This window comes from Canis lupus, chromosome 5 (assembly GCF_003254725.2).
Source record: "Canis lupus dingo isolate Sandy chromosome 5, ASM325472v2, whole genome shotgun sequence".
In the NCBI taxonomy this organism is placed as follows: domain Eukaryota; kingdom Metazoa; phylum Chordata; class Mammalia; order Carnivora; family Canidae; genus Canis; species Canis lupus.
The window spans coordinates 23923979-23941249 of NC_064247.1; the positions used below are offsets into that span (position 1 = coordinate 23923979).

At 37.9% G+C, this 17271-nt stretch overlaps 1 protein-coding gene across 3 annotated transcripts in view; it reads right to left on the reverse strand.

Annotated features, from left to right (window-relative positions):
- DDX10 (DEAD-box helicase 10) overlaps positions 1–17271 on the reverse strand; it is a 253004-nt gene that overhangs the window by 211220 nt on the left and 24513 nt on the right. For all 3 annotated transcript variants that reach the window (XM_025465622.3, XM_025465620.3, XM_025465621.3), the window contains 3 exons: positions 16194–16356; positions 12775–12859; positions 960–1061 (listed from right to left, as the gene is read on the reverse strand). In XM_025465622.3, coding sequence (XP_025321407.1) covers positions 960–1061; positions 12775–12859; positions 16194–16356 — 350 coding nt within the window. The remainder of the gene's footprint in view (positions 1–959; positions 1062–12774; positions 12860–16193; positions 16357–17271) is intronic.

Consider the following 17271-nt stretch of genomic DNA (forward strand, 5'->3'; position numbering starts at 1 on the left):
ATGGAGATCAAGATCAGGAATCTTCTCTAGATGCCTCAGGCTGAGTGAAAGATACTAAGGTTAACATTCAATTATCACTGGTTATTTCTTACATCCATAAAGTTAGAAAGTAGCCTTCTCATGGGAGATCTACTGTCCATGAAAGAGAATAAATCTATTCTAACGTCATTTTTGTAAGTACCTCCATTTTCAGTCAAATACCATAAAACTAATTTCAAATAATAAACAAGTACCCAAAGATATAAATAATGCTTTCATTATCTGGGAATTAGGCTCAACATGATGGGATCATTACTTAACTCCACAAGGGAGGATACAGGAAACAATGAATTTCTTACAGGAGTCTACGTCTCACAAAAGAAATCCCACTTGTTTCCCTAAGTTTAGAGTGAACCACTCAACTCCTGTAAAGCCAAGATGGTGGTAGGAGGGGATGGATGAGGTATTCTTTACTCTCTTTTAATTATAAAATCACATAAAAAATCAAAGATTCAAAAGGTAGAAAATTTTCACTGGGCCTCAGCAATTAAGAGCTCACAGCATTGTTCCATCAAACTCTTACCCAACCCCTCCAGCCCACTGCCCCAATCTAAACACCCTCCAAGTAAAGCCAGTGTTTCAAGGACCCCAGCACAGGTGAAACTTTGATCCTAATTCTGCCGACAATTTAAGTGTCTTCAAAGGACAGCACAGTCCTCCAAAATGGACACACAACCCTACAAATCTTATCCACCAATGCCTGCTGAAAGTAACAAGTTCTCTGTTTCATCTTATTTTCTCCAAAAACTTGTTAAAAAAAACAAAACAAAAAAACAAAAAAAAAAAAAAAAACAAGCAAACAAAAAAGTCAAACCAGACAGCAGAAGAGGAAGGAGGGAATTAAGTGTCCATACTCAGCATAATAATTGTCTCTCTATTCTCCTAACAATAACATCAAGACACCCAGCAGCAGCTCCTACTTGATTTCCTTCACGGGCACTTTCTTCTGGAGAAGTTGCTGCACCATCCCTTTTTCTTCTGAGGGAAGCAAAATTAATAAGGCTTCACCATCCTCTTTGTACCTAAAAAAACAAGAAATTTCTTCCACATCATTGCAATCTTCATTTTACATTTTAACACTCTGATGAATAGGTAACACAGAAGTAACTTCACTTAATTAGTAAATATTAGGAATACCATTTTTTTAACTTCTGTAACAGAAAACTAAGGCTCTGAGCATCTTTTTCAAAATTTCACCACCAGTTCTAATTCTGAGTGACTTTTAAACTATACCACAGGAGGAGAGTCAGATCCTAAGAAACAAATCAATTAAAAAGAATTTTTCTTTCTTTTTTTTTTTAGGGGGAGAAAAGCAGACGAAGAGGGAGAATCTTCAGGAAGCTCATGTCCAGCACAGAGCCTGATACAGGGCTTAATCTCACGACTGAGATCATAACCTGAGCCAAAATCAAGAGGTGAAGGCTTAATCAAATAAGCCACCTAGGCACCGCTAAAAAGAATTTCTTAAATAGCTCTCTACTTATAGCAAAAAGATAATTCCCCATTCAAGCCACAAGAGAATTATAATACAATTACTAATTTAAGAAACATGGTACCCAATACATTAAGGGAATCAAATCATCTTTCTGGGGATTTTATACCTTGGGAGCAAAATTGTTTAGTGGCATCAGTTTTAAGAAACAAATCTCTGCTCAAATGAAAAATTGTGTCAACAACTTGTGTGCAAGCAGTAAGCCAAAATGGAATTGGGTGTTTGTAGAATTTTTTTTTTTAAGAAACAAAAGAAAAAGTATTCTCATCAAAGCACTCTGTTCAGGATTCATGCTATAATAGGAGGAGCAAATTTTTATAGTTAAATACATTATTTATGGAGAAACATTGTGCCAGGCATAAACTATGAAGAACACAAAGAAATAAAAGAGTATCCCTGTCTTTCAGTGATCTAATAATCTAGCTGACTAGAAAACACAAACACACACAAAAGCCAGAGATCCAAGAGAACATTCCCCAAGATGGTACATTACTAAATGTAAAAGGATGACCAGGGGCAATAAATGCCATGAAGTGGAAAGAGACCACTCAGGGTTGGCCAGAGAAACACACATCTGTCAGAGCAGATGAATCTGGGGAGGATCTTGAAAGTAAATACAAAAAGGGAAAAACTAAGGTCTTCAAAGGGGGAGCATAGCATGAACAAAGGAATAGAAACCAGAAAAATACAAGGCAAACTTAGCTAACTAAAGATAGAAGAAATCCAACGGAAGCCAGTGCAACTAAGTGGACACCAGAAAAGACTGCCAGAAAGGTACATCAGAGTCTGGTTTTGGAGGACAATGGCTGCCAGTGTATAGAGAGATAGCATACCACTGTATGTAAGTACAATTTTATCATTGAACACTGGAGGGAAAAACTGACTATGTTGACTTACTGTAGGTATTAAAAGACAGAAGAGCAATTTTTACCTCATGTTGATTTCAAAACTCCCCTTGTACACACAAGGTGAAATTCCAGTGTAATATCTTTAACAGAAATACTTGTACGTATATTTGTGTACACACACAGAAAAGTATGAAATAAATCCTATTAAAAGTGCTTTAAAAGTTCTCTTAAATTTATAAATTGAAAAACATTTTTAGGGGGCCACTAAATGCCAGGCACTACAACAGACATAGTTCTGGCTGTCACAGAGCTTATAGACAATCAGGAACAGACACTAAAACCAGTAACTAACAATAAAGTGGTGTGAGTGTTACAGTAGGCATACTGGAAGCTTTAAAGATGTAACAGACAGCCCTACTGAATGCTGTCTAGGAGTCAAGAAAATTGCCCTGAGCAAATGACATCTAAGAGCAGAGACCTAAAAAAGTACAAATTAGTCAGACATTAGGGGAGAGTCAAGTTTACCAGGGAGAAAAGGCAGCATTTGATTGAGTCCAGTGGATAGTTTCATCTTCTTCATGCTTATTAGCTTTTTCTAGGGTTTCTAAATGCATGTGTATCGAACAGGGAGAGAAAGGAAAAAAGTGGAACATACATTTATTCCTTTTACTGTTTCATAAATGAGAAACTAATGCCAAATACCTTCCTTGCTGTATTTCAACACCAACTATTATGATTCAAATGTTTCATCATCATTTACTATGAAGATATATGAATTTAAAGCATTCTCCCTACACAGTGTTGGACTAAACCATCTGTGAAGGCAGAAATCGCTAGTTTAGGAAGTAGTGAAGTGACACCCAGAGCAGAGAAGGTGTCTGAGAGCCATCTCAACTTCTGAAGCCAGTAAAGGAGTAAAGAGAAATCTCTAAGGTATCAAAACAGCACCCGTTGAAGTCCTCAGATCTTCAGACAGAGTCCAAAACAGGAATCATAAGCCTAATCACTACATCTATCTTGTCTACCCATTCATGCAACCTAGGACAATCTGGAAGAATGGATCAGATTCAAGTCACACAAGGGCCATATCCAAACCTTTTACAACTGTAATAGCTAAAAGACAGATCTGCACAAGGTTAAAACAGAGTGCAACCCTGAAATCTAAAAGAACAGAATTCCCAAAGGAAAATGGAAAAAATGTCCAAAGTTGAATCCCACCAGGCAAACATTTATCAAAAAAACCATCACTGGCCACATTACCTACTTAACATCATACACATTTTTTTCCCTGAAACAGCATAAAGCACAAACTATCTTCCACATACAATACCCAAAAATTTCCAGTAAGCTTTCATTTCAAAAATAAAAAACACATCTAAAAAGAAGGCAGAACCACATTTCTTTTTTTTTTCAAATGCTTATAAGGATAGCCTATAACCCATGATCTAGCTTTTTATTATATTTCAAAAGCAGTATTCAAGGGCTGAAGTTTGGTATTTGTATAAAGAGAAATAAACATTCTTCACAAGATCTACATCTTGGAACTCCATTTTAGACAGGTTATTGTAAGAAACATTCCAGGCACCAAATAAAAAGCCCTGCATATGAAACACACACACACAAAAAAATCTCACTTGCACCATCAGTAGTAACACCATGTTACATTTATGTAGCCTTTAGAATTTAGGAGAAAATTCATTTTACATTAATTTGCCAGTTTTTTATAGCAATTGGTAGAGAAAATAAATTTCTGGAAAGACCAAGAAGTTATAAAAAATATATATATATAAATCCAGAAATATGGAACAAAAACAAAAACCACTAGCTAATTATTATATATCAGAGGCTTTAAACTTCCAGTTCATTACCTTTTTCAGCTCTCCAGGATTCTTTCCAGAAAGAAAGATCCTTAATAGGCTGATCATGATTCTCTAACACCCAGAAACTTAACTCCACATCCTACAGCTCACGAGCATTTCTAACTAAACTTGGGAGACCCAGACCACGGACTTCTGGGTCCCAGTGGTAATTCTTCCACTGAAATAACCTCGAAACAAACTCTGGACCGAAGGAGGAAAAAGCCTTGCCTTTCTGGCAGTAATTTGCCTTCTACCCAATAACCACTAGTCCTCAACTACTCCAATGCCTATTTCCCAACATACAAACTCCATTCTAGCTGAGACCTTAAATGTCCCTTAAACTTTGCCCATTCAGACCTCCAACTACTACTGTAACAAGATCTGGCAGTGTTCATGACTGCCAGATCTCCTAGCCTGGTTCTTCAAATTACAGATCAGACCATAAGAGAGTCTGTTTCAGAATAAGTCCTTTTGTAATTTTTTTGGAATATTTTATTTAGAGAGTGAGCATGAGGGAGAAAGAGAACACAAGCAGTGGGGAAAGTAGAGGGAGAAGCAGGCTCCCCGCTGAGTGCGGAGCCCAGTATGGGGCTTGATCCAGGACCCTGGGATAATGACCTGAGCCAAAGGTAGACATTTAACCAACTGAACCACCCAAACATGCCACTTCTTGTAATTCTAAAAATATATATGAGAACTTTTCTAGGTAGTAAGATGCGGGTGGTATGTTCTGCCAATGTCTATAATCTATACAGTAAACAAACACTATTTTTATAACAAAACACAAATATGAAGTAGAAAACAAAAATATATATGCTTTCAAAATCTCCATCTTTTGTGTCATTCTCACTTTACTGAACACATCTTAGTACTATCAACATCAGGGTACTTCCTTATCTCAACCAGAAATTTGAGGACATATATGAATACATGTTTCCTACCTACCATACATTTGTACCTAAGAGCTGCTCACTAAATATTTGGTGAGTGACAGATATAAACAAACCACCCGAAGTTGTGTAAGCAGATAGAACACTGGATTTAGAGTCAAAAGAACTGAATTCAAGCCCCAGCTGTACTATTCATTATCTTTATAACCTTGGAATAATGAGTCCCTTTATCACCATATATTGCACTCCTTTATAAATAGTTTGAAGGAGATGATCCAGGTCCCTTCAGAGCCTCAAGTTCTATACCCGTGATTCTTAAATACTAGTCATTGTTCACAGAAGTAGGATCAGGAGGTGGATAAACAGAGACAACTGTTGGGCACACTGCTATCCCACAGCCTTCTTTCTGCCCCCTCTCTGCATCTCCTTCTATCCTCCCTACACCGTAGTCTTTCCTGGGGTAAGCAGCCCCATGAGCGCCTCGCCACTGAAGACAACAGTGCAGTCAGCCATGCAGAACGCACGCAGATGGCCAGAGGAACCAGACTCCAACTGCTCTGTTCCTCCTGCACAATATGGCACAAAGGAGAGCTTATTCCAGGAAAAGGGTGATCTCTGACTCACAGAATAGCTAAAGACTCTACACTAGATGTAAGAGAAAAGGACAGACTGTAAAATATTCTGGGAAAAATAGAGCCAGGTGCAGTGTAAGGACTTGGAAACAGGTACACCATAGCAGTTTGACAGACAAAGCTCACAATAATTGGGAAGAAACCAAGTTGGTTACGGTGGGTTGTATGGAAAGCTTCTAACACACTGATTAAGAACAAGGATTTAGGGAGCTCACAGAGAAAAGGTAGACGTCCTTACAGTCTATCAACTCTGTTCCCAGAATTTAAAAAGAGTCTAAACTAAGTTTTAATACATTAAAAGCAGGAAGAAAACATACATAAAAGTACTGCCTAAAAATTATACTACCTGAAATTATACTTTCTGGAAACTACTGAAAGAGATCATTAACTCCATCTTACAAGAGAAGATATTAAAGCTTAAAGAGATTAAGAACTGGTCAAAGGGTCCAAAGCCATCAGGTGACAGAGTCAGATCCAAATCTAAATTTCTTGACTTTTAAGGATAGTGTTGATCTACCATGGGATATCTGTCCTTCGTAATCCAAATAAAGAAGGAAAATAAATTTATTTTTAGTTTATCTTCAAGATCACAAACAGCAGCAAGTTTAAATAAAAATATCTACCTTCCTTCTCCCAGCACCTGGCTTTCAAACCTTCTGGAAGCCCCACCTGGGAGCCGCAGCCACTACATTTCACCAAATGAAAACATCTGGTCTGGGGCACACAGGCAAGAAGAGGAGTTGTAGAGTCAGAAAGACCCAAATACAAATCCCTGCCCTGGTATTTCCAGAGGGATCTTAGATACAGTTTACCGCATAATCCCTAAGAAATTGTTTCCTCTCTCATAAGGCTTACATGAAGACTAAATGAGTTCTTGCATTTGTTCACTCAACAGATATTTGAGTGTTAGAAAGTAAATGTCTAAGCTACAACCTGTTCATTCTCTTAGGGAAGAGGCGCCTCTGGCTGAAAATGAAAAAGTGATGCAGTCAAATCTCCTCATAAATATACTAATGACAGGCCTTCTGGGAAACAAACTTGGCATATGCTCACATGTGAGCCCTCATCTAGGAGATGTTAATAACAGGATGTACCGAGTTCATTTAAAGTCTGTGGATGCAAGGAAGAGGTCTCTATAAGCAGCATGTAACTGAGTACACCAATAGCCCATCTATGGAAGTGATAAAGGGCATGTATGGCTCAGTGACCACGAGGTCAAGCTGGGTCAGAGCCTGCCCTGAGGTGTCGAGAATGGCCCTGTGGAGCTATGGAAGAGGCAGACCTCTTCCTGCCTCACATATTCCTTGTCATTAATTACCTTCCCTTACCCTTGAAATTACTAGGAAAGCTTGCTATTAGGAGTGGTAGACAGCTACTAAAACAACTCCCAAAGAGCTGGGCCTTCTGGCATTCACACCTTTGTGGTCTTCCCCACACTGAGTAAGGCTGATTTCTGTAATCACTAGGCTACCCCAAGTAAGATGGAGTTTGAGTTCCAAATCTAGGTCACAAGACACTGCTGCTTCCCCCTTACGCTTACTCTCTCTGATGAGGCCAGGTGCTATGTTATAAAAAGCCCCACAAAAAGAAAAGCCATGTGGAAGGACCAGAGAGGCACCTGCCAACAAGCAGGGTGAACAAGCTTAGAACAGGATCCACCCCAGTTGAACCTTCAAGTACCCTGTGACACCTTGACCACAGACTTGTAAGGATCCAGATGAGCAGCCAGAGGAATCAAATGAGCCGCACCTAGATTCCTGATTCAGGGAAACTGTGAGATAATATACAGTTCTTGTTTTAGACACTACATTGTGGGGTAATTTGTTATACTGCAGTGGATTAATTAATTTTAGGTAAGCTCTAATTCATGAGTCTGATTTGAGAAAGTAATTGTGTTATCTAAACTGCCAACTCTGTGCAAAATCTGGGTTCTAAGCACTCGGGGTATATCAATTAAGTAGACATATTTCCTTGCCTTTATGTAACTTACATTCTGGTGAAGAGAAAGAGAAACAATGTAATAAAGAAATGCTTAGTATATTTGAAAGCATTAAGTGCTATGGAAAAAAGAAAGTACAGAGTGAAGTGAGGAGGAGTGGCTGGAGCAGGGTTAAGATAGCCAGGTTAAGAAATATAGCCATGCAGATCCTTGAGGAAAAACCATTCCAGCAAAAGAAACAGTAATATAAAAGGATCATGATTGGGGGGGGGGGTGCAGGGAGGAATATGCTCGGCATGAACAAAACCACTCCACCAGTGTACAGCATGGTACATAGGGGAATTGAAAGGAAGGCTAGAGGAGATTGAATAATATCAAGTTATTGGCTTTTATTCTGAGGGAAGAGGAAGCTATCAGAGCACTGACATGATCTGACTTGTGTTTAAAAGGATCACTCTGCCTGCTGTGTTGAGAACAGACAGCAGGAGAGCAATGAAGAAGCCCTGGAACTCACGGAACTCAACGACTCCTAAAAAAATATCAGCCTACTTATCTACCTCTGTAGCTGTCCTGGCCCTGCTGTATCCCAGTTCAATGCTTCCTGATGCAAAATAAAAAACTGGTTTTGCCCTTTAAAAAAAACAAAAACAAAACAAAAAAACAAAAAAAAACTTTCAATTCTAAATAGCAACTAGACCAAGGAAGAAGGCCGTGTAAAGAACCATTATCTACCAAGAAGCAGCAGGCTGAAGACAGGATCTTCATAAATCTAACCTAAAGGAATTAAAGCAACAAGAATTTTCACTAGCAAAGATTGCTCCCATCTGATACCTAAGATATTCAGAGTAACCTTCAGTAAATGAAGGCTCACAGAAATTGTCTTTTCACTTTATTTCAATTTACAAAACAATAAAGGGCACTTTAAAAAAATTATCTTCCTTATCTATTCCATAAAGTACCAGTATTTTCCACAAACCATAAACTCTTCAAAGTTGTCACAGTAGAAATTTTAACTACTTTGCATCTTCATCTTTGCTGTTGATCTAAACTGCTGCCGGTGTGTGATGCAAAGAATTGGCCTCTGCTGCCCCCCAGTGGAACCACCTTCTGCTATCTACATCACACAGTCTGAGATCAGTAAAGTAAGGCTCAGGAGAAATACCACTTCTGAGGAAATTGTTTTACCTTGACTCTGGAAAAAAACAATAGTTACACATATATGAACTCATTTTTTTTAAGTAAGTACTAGGCCCAACATTGGACTTGGACTCATGAACCTGAGATCAAGAGTGTGGCATGCTCTATTGACTGAGCCAGCTAGGCACTGACTCTCACCTTATCTACAGTTACATATAATTCACATCCTCCATCCACAGGCCTGTACTCCCCAAATAAAAGCATTAAAAAAAAAAAAAAAAAAGAGTGCGGTGCCTGGGTGGCTCAGTCAGTTAAGTGTCCAACTCTTGATCTCAGCTCAGGTCTTTGATCTCAAGGTTGTGAATTCAAGCACTGCACTGGACCCCACACCAGGCATGGAGCCTACTTTAAAAAATATCTAATTTAAAAACAATTTTTTTTTAAAAGAGGAGTATATACCTACCTTCTATTCCCAATTTTTTTTGTTGTTGCTGTTTTCGAATGGGCATTTGAAATGGAAATTTCAAATTTCCATAAGAAATGGAAAAGCCTTGGGATGCCTGAGTGGCTCAGAGGTTTAGCCTCTGCCTTCCACCCAGGACGTAATCCTGGAGTCTCAGGATAGAGTGCCACATTGGGGTCCCTGCATGGAGCCTGCTTCTCTCTGCCCATGTCTCTGCCTCTCTCTCTGTGTCTCTCATGAATAAATAAAATCTTAAAAAAAAAAAAAAGGGGGGGGGGGATCCCTGGGTGGCGCAGCGGTTTTGTGCCTGCCTTTGGCCAGGGCGCCATCCTGGAGACCCAGGATCGAATCCCACGTCGGGCTCCCGGTGCATGGAGCCTGCTTCTCCCTCTGCCTGTGTCTCTGCCCCTCTCTCTCTCTCTCTCTCTCTCTGTGTGACTATCATAAATAACTAAAAAAAAAAAAAAAAAGAAATGGAAAAGTCTGGTTTTATGAGTACCAAGAACTGCAGGCCCTAAAGACAATCATTTTTAAATACAATGCACCTCAGAATACAGCTTAATAAAATTATATTCATATTCCTTGCCTCACTTGTCTCTAAATGAGATCATTCTGTTAAAAGGGGTGTGGATGGCTAAGGAAAAAAGATGAAACTTTTCTCAATACTAAGGATCAAGAGAATTTCAGGTGAATAAATTAAAACAAAGTACTTCAAGACAAGTACCAGAATCACTACTTTCACTTAGCTAAAACACAGAAAAGAAAAACAGATTCCTCAAACCTTAGCTATTTTGATACAAAGCACTGAATTCATTTCTCTCTATTCATATATTATAGCTCAATTCCACAACTAAACACTATCTGGCAACACAGTTTAAATACAGCATAAACACAAGATTTTAATGAGTTTTAAATTTTAATTTAGCCTTTATCAATTCAATTATCCCATCTCATGGCCCACGAAACTTTCTAATTATCTGTAAGCCCATTAATGGCAACTTTTAAACTGTTATTTCACTATTTTATTAAACTCAAGAAAAAATAAGCATTGCATATCCTAAACATTTCCACTAACTACTCATCTAAAAGAGCCGATTCAAAACATTTTTAATTGGTTATGAGGGATCAAATAGACTTGTACCTTAAAAATTAATAACAGCAGAAGTTGCATTACAATAGTTTTTCAAATTAGTATTTTCTCTTCAAACACAATTATAATGTTGCTGTACCTACTCTTCATCTCCAATGTCATTAGAACAATTTAATGTTCACCCTGGCATGTTCAACTACATAAAATTTTTAACAACCTCTCAGGAACCAAACACCCTGAAATAACGCCTCTTTGGTGAACTGTTTTCTGATGCAATAAGATGATCCAATCATCTTCATAAAGGAACAATAATTTTAAAATACTATTTAAAAGTGTTCTATAGGGCAGCCTGGGTGACTCAGTGGTTTAGCATCACCTTCAGTCCAGGGCGTGGTCCTGAAGACCCAGGATTGAGTCCCACATCAGGCTCCCTGCAAGGAGCCTGCTTCTCCCTCTGCCTGTGTCTCTGCCTCTTTCTCTCTCTCTCATGAATAAATAAATAAAATCTTAAAATTAATTAATTAAAGTGTTCCATAAAGATACCTGCTTGCCCTATGTCAACACCAAACGGCATAACTAAACAAGTCTATGTGCCCCTGAAGCTATATGTTCGTGAAGGGTCATATTCCACTTTATCTAGAATGCAAATGTGCGTGAGTACATGTACAAATTCATACATGCTACACGTTTACTGAAGAGCATGAAACATTCCACCAACCACTATTTATCACCTTCTGAGTATCTCACTATGTAAGATAACCCAAACGTGTACCCAATACAAAGATCACCGATACACCACCCACCTTCCTATAAAATGGAAAGCAAGATATCTGTTCTACCACTCAGGTCCCATTTCCTCATACCCCATTAGAAATCAAAATGGAAAAAAAAATAAAGAAAATCAAAATGTCATCAGTCTACGGCCAACTGTGTCTGAAGGCACAGTGACACCATATACAGAACCCACTTCTAACTCCATTGCTTGTTCAAATTATATTGTTAATTGCAATACAAAGGCTTACTTTTCACCCTGTAGCATATAAATCCTATTTTTAAATAGCTTTATTTTTCACTATTATACTAGTCTCTCTATTCACACTGATCAAAAGAAATGTGTTTGATTACATTTTGATTATAGCCCATGTTTAATGGCCCACAAAGTAAATGTAAATCGGTCAAAAAATGTTTAAGCAATCAAATATGTTATGAAAATTAAAAATGAAGGAAGAGCTCTGCTTCTCCCTAGGCTGCTAAAAGACTTGAGAAACCTTCATGTCAGCCAAAACATATAAAATTCACCAGATACAACCAAAAAAAAAAAAAAAAAATCTTTAAAGCGATCCAAAAAACGGGGCACCTGGGTGGCTGAGCGGTTGAGCATCTGCCTTTGGCTCAGGTCATGATCCCAGGGTCCTGGGATCAAGTCCCAGATCAGGCTCTCTGCAGGGTGTCTGCTTCTCCCTCTGTCTCTCTCATAAATAAATTAAATCTTTAAAAAAAAAAAAAAAAAGCCATCCAAAAACTGTGGATTCAAAGAAATTTAAAATAACTGCACACCAATGAGATTTACCAGATAAACAAGGGACAGGGGACACTTGGGGCTATTTGCTAAACGGGACACAAGGCAAGCCTGCTAGAGAATGGCAGTCATTGCTTGCAAGATGGTTTAAATCTTAGGTCTAGGGCAGCCCCGGTGGCCCAGAAGTTTAGCGCTGCCTCTCAGCCCCAAGTGTGATTCTGGAGACCCAGGATCGAGTCCCACATCAGGCTCCCTACGTGGAGCCTGCTTCTCCCTCTGCCTGTGTCTCTGCCTCTCTCTCTCTCTGTGTGTCTCTCATTAATAAATAAATAAAATCTTTTTTTTTTTTAATTTAAAAAATTAAAAAATAAATCTTGGGTCTAAAGATCCTGCCATCCCTGGGAAACCATTCAGCTCAAGCTGCAACTTAAAAATTGGAAGTAACTGTTGGACCATGCAGACCAACAGGTGGTGTCTCTGCCATCATCAAGGATCAATGTCTCACTGACAACCATGTTATAAATATGCATCCAATTACAATGAGAAAGTAAATGGCACAAGGTAAATGCAAAGAAACAGTCCGTCTGTGGCTAATCATAATTACTCATAACCCTATTATTATTTAGGTTGTTTCCAATTCTTAACCATTACAAAAGTCAATAAAATGAACATCTTCACTGAAACTTTCCCCATCTCTGTTTTCTTAAGATCAGTTTCTGAATGTGGAACATGAAACAAAAGGAAGAACTCTCAGGCTTCAATAATCATTGCCAAATGCGACCTAGAAAGATGTTAACCACTTAGCACCCTATCAACAGCGTACATGTCTCAACTGCAACAGCAAAGAAACGAGTGGGCACACCTACCTGGCCGTTCTACCTGCTCTGTGAATGTATGTGTTGGCATCCTCTGGACAATCAAACTGAAGAACCCAATTCACAGCTGGGAAATCTGTATACAAAGAACATCAAGTTAGAAAATCAGTTTCAAGGGGATCCCTAGGTGGCTCAGTGGTTTAGTGCCACCTTCAGCCCAGGGCCTGATGCTGAAGACCCGGGATCGAGTCCCACATCAGGCTCCCTGCATGGAGCCTGCTTCTCCCTCTACCTATGTCTGTTCCTCTGTCTCTCTGTGTCTGTCATGAATAAATAAATAAAATTTAAAAAAATAAAATAATAAAAAATTAAATTAACTGCATGAATCAAGAGATAATAAACAATTCTCCTTTGACAGTGTTTGAATATGAACATTATTTGTATCTGACACAGAACAGATTGCTTTGTGTCAGACAAATAATGAAATACCCTGGTATTTAATAACCTAAAAGAAACCACTTCTCATGACTCCTAGTGAACTATAAAACTTGTTTCCCAATTTAAATGAAACTTTACTTTCCTTGCTATTCCCATCTCCATTTGAATTAATGATGTCTAAGTCCCTTTTCTCATTTCTCAGCAATAATTATGCAGTACACATATCTGGCTACAGAAGTTTTCATTTGTTTCCAGACACCCTGTTCCCAACTCCTTAAAACAACTACCTTTAATCATCTGTGGATTTTACTGTTTGGATTTCAGATCAATTTCTATAACAGAGAAAAGGGCTCAGCACTAAACCAAAACAAAACCAAAAACAATATTGGGGGTACCACAAGAAGAATGATACAGACATAACAAAAGGAAATCTTTTTTTAAGATTTATTTATTTATTTATTTGTGATAGAGAGAGAGAGGCAGAGACACAGGAGGAGGGAGAAGCAGGCTCAATGCCAGGAGCCCAACGTGGGACTCAATCACCGGGACTCCAGGATCGCGCCCTGGGCCAAAGACAGGCGCCAAACCACTGAGCCACCCAGGGATCCCAACAAAAGGAAATATTTGGCAGTTCTTCTAAATTTGGTAAATTAAGAAGCACAGTGTAAGAATATCACTTCAAAATATAAAACTAAATACAAAAAAAAAGACTAACAGAAATTTAAAGAGTTGCTCCTGAAGAGTGAGGAAGTATAGAGCCTACTAGGACTCGTACCTTATTTTTTACCCATGTACATGTGATAATTCATTTAAAAAAAAAAGTTAATAAAGTTTTAAAACGGTACTGGTGTATTCTAAAGAAATTCAAGGATGCTTAAGAACAGAGCGTCAGAATATTCATTGCACATTTTTAGAATAAAAAGACTTCAATGTTCATTATTCCAGGAATGGGTAAATTCATACCATGAGACACTCTACAAAACACACTGGATCTTTATACGTCAACATGGAAAGATCTGGGGTGCCTGGCAGGCTCAGTTGGTGGAGTGATTCTTGATTTTGGGGCTGTGAGTTTGAGCCCTACATTGGATATAGGGATTTCTTAAAAAAAAAAATGAAAAGACTTCAAAAGCCAAGTCCTATATTAGCATATATAACATTGTTCACGTAAACTTTTTATATACTCAATACTTTATGTATTGCCTATCAATACATTCATATAAACTTTTTAAAACAATCTAGAACAGAGGTTTTTGACATTTGTGTACTATAAATAAAGCCTATGAACCCCTTCTCAGAATGTTTTTAAATGCATAAAGTAAAACATAATAGCAAGGAGTTATAAGCTTTTTTATTTACTGAAGTTTCTGATATAGTAATGTATATGCTTGTTTACTAATACATTAGACATCATTGTGGGTCTAATAAGTACCATAATATTGAAGTAGTCCTGAGTATAAACTATACACAAAAATAACTGCAAATACTATAGAGTTATTTCAACCTAGAATTCTATTCCTATCCCAACTATCATTCAAGAATAGAAAATGAAGGATGCCTTGGTGGCGCAGTGGTTGAGTGTCTATCTTTGGCTCAGGGCATGATCCTGGAGTTGCAGAATCGAATCCCACATGGGGCTCCCTGTAAGGAACCTGCTCCTCCCTCTATCTATGTCTGCCTCTCTCTCTGTGCCTCTCATGAATAAATAAATAAAATCTTTAAAAAAAATAGGAAATGTATGTAACAACTCAAATTGTCTTGTGCACCCTTACTGAAGCAGCTATAAGAAAATGAGATTTTTAATTTTTTTTAATTAATTTTTTTTAAGCAATCTCTATACCCAATGTGGGACACAGACCCACAACCCCAAGACCAAGAGTTACATGCTCCACCAACTGAGCCTGCGAGGCACCCCTAGAGAATGACATTTAAAAATTTTTTAAATGAAATGAGAGAATAAATCAAGAAAGAGGAAGAAAGAGATCTGGATAGAAGCATCTCAGGATAACAAAAATGCAGGAGGATTATGGAGCAACCAGTCTGGATAAGAGTTGGCAATGGAAGGCTGCAAGAGAGAAACAGGCTGTGTTTGAACTGTTAGAAAAGTAATAAGCATGGGACATCTGCTAGGACAGTTAAGAAAAATAATAACTAGGATCACAAACTAAGCAAATCTTAACTATTAACACAAAAGTACAAGATCAGAGACAACTGATACACAATTTCCCTCAGCAAACAATTACATGGCCAAACAAGGTAAATACAAAATGTTGAATTTACTAAAAGTCTTGGATAACAATATAGGCTAGAGAGCTTTAAAAATATATGCATACTTGGCTAAGGCCTTCAGTCACATGGGAATGAACAGATATGATGTCTGAGATATGCTTTAAAATACTCCAAGACAAACAAGCAGACAGGAAGAAAAAGGGGACCACAAAAAAAATCATCACTAAAGCTGGGTAATATTGGGCATATTCTTCATGTGTGTTTAATATCTGCTGCAGTCATTAACAAATAAACTGAAAAATTTAAAATACTACCTATTTTCTTGTCTTATATTCATATCTCTACATCCTGTAATTCACTTCCATACCCCATTCCACAACCACAAAGCTACCAACTGTAAAATAGTATCAATGGGCTTCTAGAAAGCTTCAATACATTATGTTTTTAAATTGAAAACACTTGGTGAAAAAAAATTGACTTCAAATTTTCTTGTTAAGTTGTCATATTTTACCAAGTTTCCAATTTTCAAAGAAACAAGAGTAGTTTTTCCTCCTATCTTTAAACCTTTATCCTCCTTTGATTGTGGGGGGTCCTCAGGATTCTAGAATTATTTTCATAAATAATAAGCAAAGACAAAAATACAACCAAAATTTTCACCAATGTAGCCTTAATTCAATTTACTTGTTTTTCTAAGAAAAAGTGGCCCAATTATTTGAGTGAAACAACTTGAATTCCCAAATCCATCCATTTATAAGCAAATTCTATATCCCATGATCCCAGAATATTTTCTGCTAAGCTCTTACCCAGGCCCCTGGCAGCGATATCAGTAGCAAAGAGCACTGCGGATCTCTTGCGGACAAATTCATTGTAGACTTCCATTCTTCTCATCTGCTGCTGGCGGCCGTGCAGGGCAAGGATAGAGATGCCAGGACGTAGCCGGCAGAACACTCGGTACAGATACTGAACCTGGGCACGAACAGAGAAAGAAGATTGGTTCTTCCAGATAGCAGCAGCACAGCAAGCTGAGATGAACAGCAAAACTGCTTTAAGGAGCACAAGTTTCACTAATTAAAAAAAGCAGAGAAAGGGAAATGCAGTCTAGAATTGAGGTCTTCAAGCATTTTTTGCTCACATTATGTCCTGTGAGAACTTTTTAAAAACTATGCTCCCCTTTTGTTTTCGACTTGATAGCTGACATTTTTCCAAATGTAACTAGCTGCAAAAAAATGTAATTTCGGATATATTAAATGTTCAGAATTTAAAATAAACTTCTTATACATGTACCCAGTAGATTCTAAGTAGCAGAGCAATTTGATATCCACAATCATTTTTAAAATATGTAAAAATAATGAAGACCATGGGTCATCTATGTGGCTTAGTTGCTTAAATGTCTGTCTGCCTTGGGCTCAGGTCACAAACACAGCATCCTGGGATGGAGCCCCACATGGGCTCCCTGCTCACAGGGGAGTCTGCTTCTCCCTCCCCCTGGTCTTGTGCTCTCTCGAGCTCTCTTGCTCTCCCTCTCAAATAAATAAAATCTTTAAGAAAATAAATAATAAAAGCCATGCCTGTGTGAAAGAAGGTCCTAAACTTTTCTGTGAACTTAAAACCGCCATAAAAAAATTAAGTCCTAGAAAAAAATTAAACACAAAATAAACTCCTCAAGACAAAGAAATTTTGCATTTTTTTCCTTCCTGAACTCCTATGTCAACTTTCTGACCCCACAGAATTTTACTTTAATAGTTTAATGCTTCAAAGTCTTTTGATTATCTTAAACTTTTTACAACTTTCTACAATAAAGCATTAAAAATTTTCAGGCTGAGCTACTACTACATTAGTGTAGAACTAACCAGAACAAGTAATGTTAGAATTGGATAAAAA